Source organism: Polypterus senegalus, chromosome 14, assembly GCF_016835505.1.
Source record: "Polypterus senegalus isolate Bchr_013 chromosome 14, ASM1683550v1, whole genome shotgun sequence".
Lineage (NCBI taxonomy): Eukaryota > Metazoa > Chordata > Cladistia > Polypteriformes > Polypteridae > Polypterus > Polypterus senegalus.
The window spans coordinates 135132246-135144589 of NC_053167.1; the positions used below are offsets into that span (position 1 = coordinate 135132246).

The 12344-nt window shown below is 38.2% G+C and overlaps 1 protein-coding gene across 4 annotated transcripts in view; it reads right to left on the reverse strand.

The window, feature by feature from the left end:
* tut4 (terminal uridylyl transferase 4) overlaps nucleotides 1-12344 on the reverse strand; it is a 122805-nt gene that overhangs the window by 44562 nt on the left and 65899 nt on the right. For all 4 annotated transcript variants that reach the window (XM_039735691.1, XM_039735692.1, XM_039735689.1 and 1 more), the window contains exons 9-13: nucleotides 11286-11412; nucleotides 9949-10068; nucleotides 9469-9675; nucleotides 9072-9246; nucleotides 5660-6432 (exon numbers count right to left, since the gene is read on the reverse strand). In XM_039735691.1, the coding sequence (XP_039591625.1) occupies nucleotides 5660-6432; nucleotides 9072-9246; nucleotides 9469-9675; nucleotides 9949-10068; nucleotides 11286-11412 (1402 nt within the window). The remainder of the gene's footprint in view (nucleotides 1-5659; nucleotides 6433-9071; nucleotides 9247-9468; nucleotides 9676-9948; nucleotides 10069-11285; nucleotides 11413-12344) is intronic.

A 12344-nucleotide genomic window follows, 5' to 3' on the forward strand; every position in this document is an offset into this window, starting at 1 on the left:
TAGCAGCCTATGAGTCTGGGAAGGGATTTAAAAAGATCTCAAAAGATTTTGAAATCAGCCATTCCACTGTCCGGAAGATAGTCTACAAGTGGAGGGCTTTCAAAACAACTGCCAACATGCCCAGGACTGGTCGCCCCAGCAAGTTCACCCCAAGAGCAGACCGCAAGATGCTAAAAGAGGTCTCCAAAAACCCTAAAGTGTCATCTCGAGAACTACAGCAGGCTCTGGCTACTGTTGATGTAGAAGTACATGCCTCTACAATCAGAAAGAGACTGTACAAGTTTAACTTGCATGGGAGGTGTGCAAGGAGGAAACCTTTGCTTTCCAAGAGAAACATCGAGGCCAGACTGACATTTGCCAGAGATAAAGTTGACAAAGACCAGGACTTCTGGAATAATGTTCTTTGGACAGATGAGTCCAAAATTGAATTATTTGGACACAACAGCAGAGGACATGTTTGGCGTAAACCAAACACAGCATTCCAAGAAAAGAACCTCATACCAACTGTGAAGCATGGAGGTGGAAGTGTCATGGTTTGGGGCTGCTTTGCTGCAGCAGGACCTGGTCAGCTCACCATCATAGAATCCACGATGAATTCTACTGTGTATCAGAAGGTGCTTGAAGAACATGTGAGACCATCAGTTAGAAAATTAAAGCTGAAGCGGAACTGGACCATGCAACATGACAATGACCCAAAACATACTAGTAAATCAACCAAAGATTGGCTGAAAAGAAGAAATGGAGAGTCCTGGAATGGCCAAGTCAAAGTCCAGATTTGAATCCCATTGAGATGCTGTGGGTGACTTGAAAAGGGCTGTGCGTGCAAGAAACCCCTCAAACATCTCACAGCTGAAAAAGTTCTGCATTGAGCATAGCTACAGTAAAAACCGTCTCTATCTGGAAACCTAGAACACAAATTAAGATACACTCACCTAAAGGATTATTAGGAACACCTGTTCAATTTCTCATTAATGCAATTATCTAATCAACCAATCACATGGCAGTTACTTCAATGCATTTAGGGGTGTGGTCCTGGTCAAGACAATCTCCTGAACTCCAAACTGAATGTCAGAATGGGAAAGAAATGTGATTTAAGCAATTCTGAGCGTGGCATGGTTGTTGGTGCCAGACGGGCCGGTCTGAGTATTTCACAATCTGCTCAGTTACTGGGATTTTCACGCACAACCATTTCTAGGGTTTACAAAGAATGGTGTGAAAAGGAAAAACATCCAGTATGCGGCAGTCCTGTGGCTTAAAATGCCTTGTTGATGCTAGAGGTCAGAGGAGAATGGGCCGACTGATTCAAGCTGATAGAAGAGCAACTTTGACTGAAATAACCACTCGTTACAACCGAGGTATGCAGCAAAGCATTTGTGAAGCCACACACGCAACCTTGAGGCGGATGGGCTACAACAGCAGAAGACCCCACCGGGTACCACTCATCTCCACTACAAATAGGAAAAAGAGGCTACAATTTGCACAAGCTCACCAAAATTGGACAGTTAAAGACTGGAAAAATGTTGCCTGGTCTGATGAGTCTCGATTTCTGTTGAGACATTCAAATGGTAGAGTCAGAATTTGGCGTAAACAGAATGAGAACATGGATCCATCATGCCTTGTTACCACTGTGCAGGCTGGTGGTGGTGGTGTAATGGTGTGGGGGATGTTTTCTTGGCACACTTTAGGCCCCTTAGTGCCAATTGGGCATCGTTTAAATGCCACGGGCTACCTGAGCATTGTTTCTGACCATGTCCATCCCTTCATGACCACCATGTACCCATCCTCTGATGGCTACTTCCAGCAGGATAATGCACCATGTCACAAAGCTCGAATCATTTCAAATTGGTTTCTTGAACATGACAATGAGTTCACTGTACTAAAATGGCCCCCACAGTCACCAGATCTCAACCCAATAGAGCATCTTTGGGATGTGGTGGAACGGGAGCTTCGTGCCCTGGATGTGCATCCCACAAATCTCCATCAACTGCAAGATGCTATCCTATCAATATGAGCCAACATTTCTAAAGAATGCTTTCAGCACCTTGTTGAATCAATGCCACGTAGAATTAAGGCAGTTCTGAAGGCGAAAGGGGGTCAAACACCGTATTAGTATGGTGTTCCTAATAATCCTTTAGGTGAGTGTATACTTTAGAGCACAAGACATACACCACTTTATCATTTATAAATGTAAAACAGATTTCAGGACCTATTAAAGGATATTTTTGGTATTTTTTAAGTCAAAGTTATTTCTTCACATTGTCAAATGTAACGGAGTTCTACAATATAGCACTTCTCTCTATTATAAAAAAAAGGAAGGAGACAAGACGTGATTTTCTCGGAAAGAGTTACATGTCCTGTGAGACGAGGCATGGTACCACATGCAGAGCAGGTTAGAGATAATGGAAGTACAAAAATTCGAAAGTCTCAAAAAAAAGGATAGGAAAGATCGCATTAGCACAGACAAATGGAAATTACTACTTGGTGAATTAACGAAACAGCGAAAAGAGATTGAATATATCATTCAGATTTAAACTTAAAAGTCGGAGAATTGTAAATCGTCTAACTCATGTTGCCAACGAGAATTAAAAAATTCCAAAAACGATGGCGTAGTATGAAGTCCCGTGAGACAGAGACATTTACTATGAGAATCTTTCAAGTCACGCCGTACTTACAACTATTTTCAAACAAGACCACGGTCATCTAACCTCAGTCGTGTGATTGCTTTTGGCAGACACACTTCTTGCACTCTCAGCTCTTAGAAATTTTATCAGGACAGTAATTTTATACATTCTAGATGACACGTCAACAACTAAGAGAAGAAGAAAGAGCGTGGACAAACATTCGAAAAAGTTGGATTTATTTATTAGAGAGAAAGAAATGATATTCACTCACAGGCAGTTATACGTTGCGTTGTCACAATGAAAGTCCGACACGGAATCAAAATTCAATGCGATCTTAAAGAACAGTTAATTCCAAATATTGTTTTTACTAAAGTTTTAAAGTAAAAGTTAAAATAAAGCATATGTAACAATTCCCATGAAAATAACACTCTCTTTAAATTGTATAACGGTTAACCAAACCCAGGGGTGGGCGAGTGAAGTGAGCAGCGGCAGACCCCCCTAGTTTTATACATTTTTAAAAATAATATGCCCATTCTTGCAGTCTGAAGTAGGCTTCATGGGGTACAGGCCCAAATATAAAAACAAAAAAGCCCTAAAACTCTGATCTAAGCAAGCACAATTTTCTGCATTTCTGAGGCAACCATGTAATAACAAAAGGAAGCAACATATTTTATCAAGATTCTTGATATAAGGAAAAGTTTTTTTGTGTGCTTGCTTGTCTGCTAACGGCAGTCACTGTGACAGTACATGATTGAAAATGCATGTCACCACAGCAGCACATGTAAATTTAGATATTTGTTTTCTATGCAATGTGTACTAAATTTATATTTTTCATATCCATCAGTGATGGTGGTTTGATGGGTGATAAATACTCAAATCTGATTTTCTTTTTCCCTAAACAGCTCCTCATATATAACCAATTTTCACATTACATTGGCTGTTTTGGCAACTGCCATGGTGTAATCTAAGATACATTTCAGCAAAAAGAAAGGAAAACCAGCTACAGTACTTAGTTCTTGCATTTTCATACATTGTGTCCGTGAGTGAACCTCATTCCAGCACTGCGCTCTTCAACTGCTCCTTGCTGCGTCTACTCTGTGCCACTTTCTCTTTTCTGTAGGTGGAAGTTGGTGCTGACTGTGTGAGAAATATGCCATGCATGTGGAAAATGTTGTAATGTTGTTCCTGGTTATATTAAACCAGTAATGGTGCACTGCACAATAACGTGCAGTGAAAACACTTGACTTATAGTCTTTCATTGTCATTCTCTGTACATTTTCCATTCATTTGCTCAGAGGTTGATGCACTTGCTGCTTCCTAAGCAGCTCTTCTTATCTCCACCCTAGCGGCCCACTTCTTCTCTTCTTTCGTCGGCATCTTTTCACGTTCAGACTGATTAAGTCCATGTTTGTGTTGCAATTACTTAGTATGTTTTCCTTAATTTTTCAGTTAAGCGTCTTCAATCTGCCTCAAGAATGATTTAAGAAATGAAGAGGTAGGGTAAGTGACGGCGAAGGTGGTAGGGATGAGAATGGCACCCATACACAAGCGCCTCACGCAGGGCCGGATTTTCCTATAGGCTAACTAGGCTTCAGCCTAGGGCCTCAAGATCAAGAGGGGCCTACATTCAAATTGTTAGCAATTTGAACAAACTTAAAAATGGGAGGTGAAAGGGCCTCATAACTGGAATAGCCTAGGGCCTCTTTTCATCTAAATCCGGCCCTGGCCTCACGGCCGCCCTGCTGGCCACTGTCGAGAGTTGATTCTACAATAAAATAAAATAAAAATAAAAAGATGAATAACCTTGGAGGGCAATAGATCAATCATCACCCCAAAAGTGTACAGTAGACGTCACATAGTATATGTGTACCAAATTTTAGTTCAACAGGTCAAACGGTTTGTGAGCTACAGGCGATTTAAAATCCTGGACAGACAAACGGACAGCCACGGTAGCGTATTAGATATAAAGATATGGTTTTAATCAAGTTAAATTATGAACCATGAACTGGGGTGAGGTGACTGTTGTAGGGGATACCTTTTGCCAGTTATATTCTGTGTTTAATTTTACACAACTTATAGAACAAGATTCATGTTGTGTGGCAGCATGATGCTTGTTGGTCAAGCAAGCAAAGAAAAGAAATAAGTCACTACACTGAAATACTACAAACCATTTATTGAATTTTTAGTGAATGGTGAGTTGCTCTTCCTGAGGAAATGGTAATAAGAGAACAACAAAGGACAATATTTTTGACTGAACAGAAGTGATTAGTAACTTGTATCATTTCTTGTCAGTAGACATTCATAATATGGCGAGGTAGTTCAGAGTTGCAATTCATATCAATTTTAAATTAACTTTGGTAAAGATTATTAAAAATAATTCAAGCACAACTGCTGGTTCTGTCTCATGTAATACGGAATTCTATAACAGTCTATTTGTATCCACAATCACCTCGCTGTGGCAGATGCTTTCCACAAATTTTCGTTATTGTCTAGTTTTGTACAGAACAAAGACAGCAATTCAAATCTGGGCAGAAACAATCGATACTGTCAAGCAATAGCATTTGGAGAATATTTTTCAAGGTGAAAAGGATATTCTAGAGGAAATCGTGTTCCTAGGGGTGGAAATGTTGCTGTGGAGGGAGATTAGCAGTGAGCTGAAACACACTCTTTTAATATGGTTAAATCTTACAAAAATGTTTTGCTTTATTTCTTCCTAAAATGACATGGACATTAGTTGTTTTACAATATGTGCGAAATCACAAGACAAGGATCAATAATAAATAACATGCTTGGCTTGAAAAATAGATGCATTCTGTAAGTTTTAAGGCATTTGTTTCCACATTTGGACTTTTGCTCCTAAGCAACATTTAAACTGCAAGAAAATGCATTAAACAAAAAAAAAAAAAACCTTTAATACAATTTTATGTGGAAAATTCATACATACCATGACTGTGAAGAAATAACTTTGACTTGAAAAATTTGAAACCTACCTTCTTATATAATTGTTTCTACAAGTACAGGAAAATATCTATAATTACCTTCCCTCCAGTAAACACTGTCCTGTCAAATTCATAGAACAGATCCTGCAGAGAGATTGCACTTGCTGCATTTATCTTTTCTTCATCTGCTTCATACTCCTTGTCGCTCTCTGTCATACCTTTTGCTACAGACCCACTCCGTGAGGTAGATACTGTGATGTCTTCAAGGCAGTCCGTGCTATTGCTGTATTCCCGGGAAGTTAAACTATTCTTCCTTAACGACCTTTCCTCAGAGTTGTTTACTTGCTCCAAATAAGAGGAACTCACTAAACTGCTAGTACAGTTGGGGATACATACTTCCGATTTTGGCGTTAAGTCTTCTGTCTTTAGTGCAAAGTTAAAAGAGCCTTCCTCACTGTCACTTAAGTCCTCCAAACGCCTGGAAAATTCCCCCGTTACAGAAAATTCATCATCATTGCTGTACTTGTCATCATCATCATCTTCTTCATCCTCCTCCTCCTCCTCTTCTGTGCCATCTTTATCCTGTTCCCTTTGCTCATCCACTGATTTTGAATCAGTATCAGTACAATGAATTCTGGGCACCATGCTCTCATCTGGACAACTTTCAGTAGCACCTGCCACTTTATGCTTGCAGGTCCTTTTAGCACCACGCTTTTTGTGTCTTCTGCCTCGCAAAGGTGCAATCTTGGTCCCGTTTTTGCTTTGCGGACAGGCAAAGTACCGGTAGGTAGTGCGAAATCGCTCGAGGATGTACTCAAATACCATTTGGCTATTGAGGCTGCGAGCCACATTCCTCTTTAGTGCAAATGGGTCTGCAAACACAAAAAAGATTGTTTTACTTAATAATACATGCAGGTGCTTGCATTTCATTTGTTGAAATATATAAACTGTGCTTAAAATAAAAAAAGAAACAAAGTGTACAGAAAATGGGGTATATTTTATGTTTATAAAATTAGTATAGGATTTATCCTAAAATAACTATCTCAACGCAATTTTTATAAATGTACAATACATTTTTTCTTACAAGAACACATACAAGTATCAAAATTATTAGATCCCTTTTTAAATAAAATGAAAATCTTCAAAGAAATTTATGGATTTACAGATATTTTAACAAAACTTAAAAATTGGGAAAATGTTTGGTCTTCCCATGTCACAGGCTGTTAAAAACACAAAAATCCTTTAATCATAAATCTATGTGAAGGGAACCAGGCTTCTAAATAATAAGAAAACACATCCATAACAACTGACCATTTAAAGCGGTTGCAAAAACAAAGCCCTTGGTGACAAGTAGAATTAAATTAAAGGAGCTTCAGTTTCCCAAATGCTGTGGAGATTTGGTTTATAACAAGGATGGTACTGCCTGATGAGATCAAAATTGAACTCTCCAGCTATTCAACAGTTACTATATAATGCAGTACATGTAGCATTTGAAAAAGATCCCATTCTAACAGAAACATCTCCTGTCTACCATGAAATATAGCAGTGTATGGTATATTTGTCAGCAGTGAGTGTTACAACAACTTTGAAGAATTTATGACACCTCAACCTGACTGCTTTTCATTATCTTTAGTTAGGCCAGACGCTTTCAGTCTTCTTAGTAGTTCTTGTGTGAAATTACTTGTTATAATATGTATGTATACAGTCATATGAAAAAGTTGAATAATAGAAACAGCCAGCATAATAATTTACTCTACTTTCAACAAAAAAGATAACAGTGGTATGTCTTTCATTTCCTAGGAACATCTGAGTACTGCGGGGTTTTCTAGACAAAGATTTTAGTGAAGCAGTATTTAGTTGTAAATCAAATGTGAAAAACTGGCTGTGCACAAATCTGGGTCCCCTTGTCATTTTGCTGATCTGAATGCCTGTCACTGCTCAATGCTGATTACTTGCAACACCAAATTGGTTGGATTAGCTCGTTAAGCCTTGAACTTCATAGACAGGTGTGTCCAACCATGAGAACAGGTATTTAAGATGGTCAATTGAAAGTTGTGCTTCCCTTTGACTCTCCTCTAAAGAGTGACAGACAGCATGGGATCCTCAAAGCAACTCTCAAAAGATCTGAAAACAAAGATTTTCAGTCTCATGGTTTAGGGGAAGGCTACAAAAAGCTATCTCAGAGGTTTCAACTCTCAGTTTCAACTGTAAGGAATGGAATCAGGAAATGGAAGGCCACAGGCACAGATGCTGTTAAACCCAGCAGGTCTGGCAGGCCAAGAAAAGTACAGGAGTGGCATATGCGCAGGATTGTGAGAATGGTTACAGACAACCCACAGATCACCTCCAAAGACCTGCAAGAACATCTTTCTGCAGATGGTGTGTCTGTACATCGTTCTACAATTCAGCGCAATTTGCTCAAAGAACATCTGTATGGCAGGGTGATAAGAAAGAAGCCCTTTCTGCACTCACGCTACAAACATAGTCGCTTGTTGTATGCAAATATTCATTTAGACAAGTCAGATTCATTTTGGACTGATGAGACAAAAATTGAGTTATATGGTCATAACAAGAAGCGCTTTGCATGGCAGAAGAAGAATAGCGCATTCCAAGAAAAACACCTGCTACCTACTGTCAAATGGTAGACAGGTGGAGGTTCCATCATGCTGTGGGGCTGTGTGGCTAGTTCAGGGACTGAGGCCCTTGTTAAAGTCGAGGGTCGGATAAATTCAACCCAATATCAACCAATTCTTCAGGATAATGTTTAAGCATCAGTCACAAAGTTTAAGTTATGCAGGGGTTGGATATTCCAACAAGACAATGACACAAAATACAGTTCGAAATCTACAAAGGCATTCATACAGAGGGAGAATTACAATGTTCTGGAATGGCCGTCACAGTCCCCTGACTATCACCGAAAATCTATGTGATGATTTGAGGCAGGCTGTCCATGCTTGGCAGCCATCAAATTGAACTGAACTGGAGAGATTTTGTATGGAAGAATGGTCAACAATACCTCCATCCAGAATCCAGACACTCATCAAAGGCTATAGGAGGCTTCTAGAGGCTGATAGTTGAGACTCTTTTTGAAAATCTAAGTATTGATGTCTTATCTCTGTTGGGGTGCCCAAAATTTATGCACCTGTCTAATTTTATGATGCATATTGCATATTTTCTGTTAATCTAATAAACTTAATGTTACTGCTGAAATACTACTGTTTCCATAAGGCATGTCATATATTAAAAGGAAGTTGCTACTCTTAAAGCTCAGCCAATGATAAACAAAAATCCAAAGAATTAAGAGGGGTTCCCAGAAGTTTTCATATGACTGTATATGTGTTTATTAATGTTCTGTATAAAGTCCAATTTCCCCCTTGGGAGAAACAAAAAATCTATCTACCTATGCTATTGAAAGAATCACATTAATCAATGTGTATATAAGGCAGAGACAAAGTAACTTAGCAAATCCTTAATGAGCACTCCGAAGAGTTGCACTTCATGTGAAGATCACCTTCAATGGCTATCCTCCTTCTAGGCCAATTTTTAATCTCTCTTGAAAGGAGCTCTTTGACTCGTATACAGATAATGTACTCCTCCAGTGCAAATTCCAGAGTGTAGAATCGCAGCAACTCCAGCCACAGCTGCCCAATTGTCACTTCTTTTTTAGTCTCTAGGGCAAGTCTTGCCTAGGAATTAAAAGAAAATGCAAACAAAAATGTGATGTTGACTGCATCCGATCAGGAAATTAAAAATAGATTTTAAAACTAATTTAAAGCATATGAAAGCTCATAAAAGAAAGAGTTTAAGAATTGATGGTTTCTTTGTAGTCCTAAAGGAAAATAAAGAGTCAAGACTAGCTCCAAGACTTGACAAATAACTATAGTTATTATATGATAATCAGAACTCACTTTGCCTTGTTTAATTTTTGACTGCCAATTCTCTCCATTTGCATCTTTGTGGTTATCTAACTTCTTCCCTGCCGTTTTCTTCTGCTCCAGTTTTGATTTGCCATCAGTTCCACTGTTGGCTGGTTTGTGTTCCCATAATACAAACTTGTCCTCCTCGATTCTTTTTAAGCGGTACTCATCTACATGCTTCACATTAAATCCTTCAACCTACAGTCAGAAACAAGAAGCATATGGTATCACATTGATTAGAAATGGAAAATTACATTAAAATTCTCTCATGTCACATTCGTTACAAGAATGTTTAATTTAACAGACTAAAAAAAGTCTTTTTTTATTCTTTTCAATTCAAACCAACATCTTGAATGTTAACGTTCAGTGATGATCATTTTCATTTACTTTGCATACAAGAAAAAAGGTCCAATGCATCTAGTCAACTGTGGTGCAAGTTTTTGAAAACAAATGAGAAAGCTATTCACATACCCATGAGCCTAAATAGTGTGGCAAGATAGGGTCCTTCCTTTGCTGAAGAAAGAAGATTACCATCAAAGAAAAGGAGTAGGAGGGAATGCCACCCTCTGCCTGGCAGTCTATGTAACAAAGCTGGTGGAAAACAAAAGCTTAATATGATGAGATCAGTGAACAATTTACTTAATAATTAAAAAAAAGCAGTATTTGTGTATGTATATATATATATATATATATATATATATATATATATATATAAAATACAAACAATATACTTAGAGTACTGATTTTCTCTCGCATATGAGAAATGTAATTTTATGTGTAAATAGATAGGATTTGTATTTCCCAAATCAAATATAATAAAGTTAAATACACTGTGGAAAAAATGTGGATGTCAGAATTCCTACCCTATAGCAAAGAAATACTACAAAATCTCACGGCTTCAAGTTTTTCCCATTAAGTCGCAGTGACTGTTTCTCTTAACTCCACCAATCACACAGATATCACACAAGTGGCATTTATGTGGGCCTTATGAAATGTAGATAAACTGTCTCAATCTACTCTCAATGGTCCTGTGTCCTTTGACATAATAGAGAAGGGAGAAAAGTGAGTGGGCAGAATGAGAGGACTTTAATAATACTGTTACGAAGGTTGTGTGTGTTTGATATTTACCTTGGAAAGATGGGGTCTGCTAGTGATATTCTGTGCTGACTTCATCAACCTCTGTTGAATTTTGTGGTTCTGAGCTAAGATGGTGCTATACCAAGATGCTATGTAGCTAAAGAGTATAAAATCCGCTGAACACCTATAGACACTGATGGGCACAGACTAAGATATTCAAGTTCTACTTAGTGGTTTCCACACACCTGCACTCAAAAACTGAAGGTAATAGCTACCTATGAATTAACTGACTGAATTGATGAGTATGAAGTTAATACAAGATGCTAAAGGGAATCAGGAAAAAATGTAAAACTGCTTGTTTGCTGAACCATATGCTGATTTGTGCAGGAGTCTTATTAAGGAGAGATGGAAGAGTACATCTCCCTCCTCATAAGTGTTAATCAGTATTATGTTATTCAATCAAATAAACTGAAGGTATACAATGGCTGACACTGCCTGATGGAACCTAAAGTTTATAAATGGATTGACAAAGTAGTATCACTGCTGAACACCTACAGTTACCAGTTCTGCCATTTGATCAAATTTGACCCATTTTACTGCCAAAGATATGTTTCTGTCTAATCTTTTTTAATTGAAAATTGGTCAAATGCAAGTGCTCAATGCTCAAATATTCATACAACTATTTGTTTTTCATTTCTTCCAATGGAAAATCATCTTGATAAAAAACTTACCCTTGCCCAAAAGCGAAATGCCAGCACCAGAGGAATTAGTCTGGGCTCCAGTTTACCCAGTGCTGCCAACAAGCTGGATGTCAGACAGGCAACATCATTTCCAGCACTTACTTTACACATTAGGCCACTATGAAAAGAAATCAAGAATTAAATGAGAACGTACTTAATATACTTATATACTTTTCAGTTCAACATACCATTAAAGTCCTTTAAGATTCTAAACATTTTTTAAAGAGAGTCTTAGGCTTAAATTGACAAATACACAAATACAAACTTAATGACTTCTTTGTTCAGAATAACACTTTAGCAGTAACGGTTTGTAATGACAAAATGCGAGATAATCATGAAATAAACTTGTGCCTGTTGTCAGTGCACGTCAACATCCATTAAAAATTGGTTCAGACCTGTATTTGTCTAATTTCTGTGTGACTGCCCATCTTTTCCTGAGTGGAGGGCACTAGTCAAATAAAAGTGTATGTATGTCCCGGACCTTTTCGCATGCAGGTGATCTGAGGCTGCTATTTAATTGGTTGCTTTCAGATTTTTCTGGGGACACAGCTCTCTGCGCCCTGGAAACTCACACATTTATAAGTAGCAAATTAGTGTTGTTTAAGGTTTTCTTAATCTAATGTGATTGGACGATTGTCAACACACCATTTCATGTTCGTGTCAATGGTTCACAGTTCACACCCACTATTAACTTAACTACAGATGAGTGAGTGAGACTTTAGGGAGACGACAACTTCAAGTGGAACTTCTGAAATCAAAGAAAATTCAGATATTTCTTTAATGAAACACACCTTCATAAATTGTTCACTTAAAAGAAAAGAAGATGATAATGGAGCTTGGACCAGATTGACCTGACTTAAGAATTCAGGAGCAGGCAAGTTATCAAGGATGAGCTTATGCACTGACTTTTTCCCCCCACACTGGCTGCAGAAGCTCTGCCCCTTCGGGCATTTGTAAAAGTGTATGAGATATACTATATATGTGTTTGTGGTTGGTGAAATAGTGGTGTGCCTTGGGATGATTATGGTTACAAAAAGTGTGCCACAACAG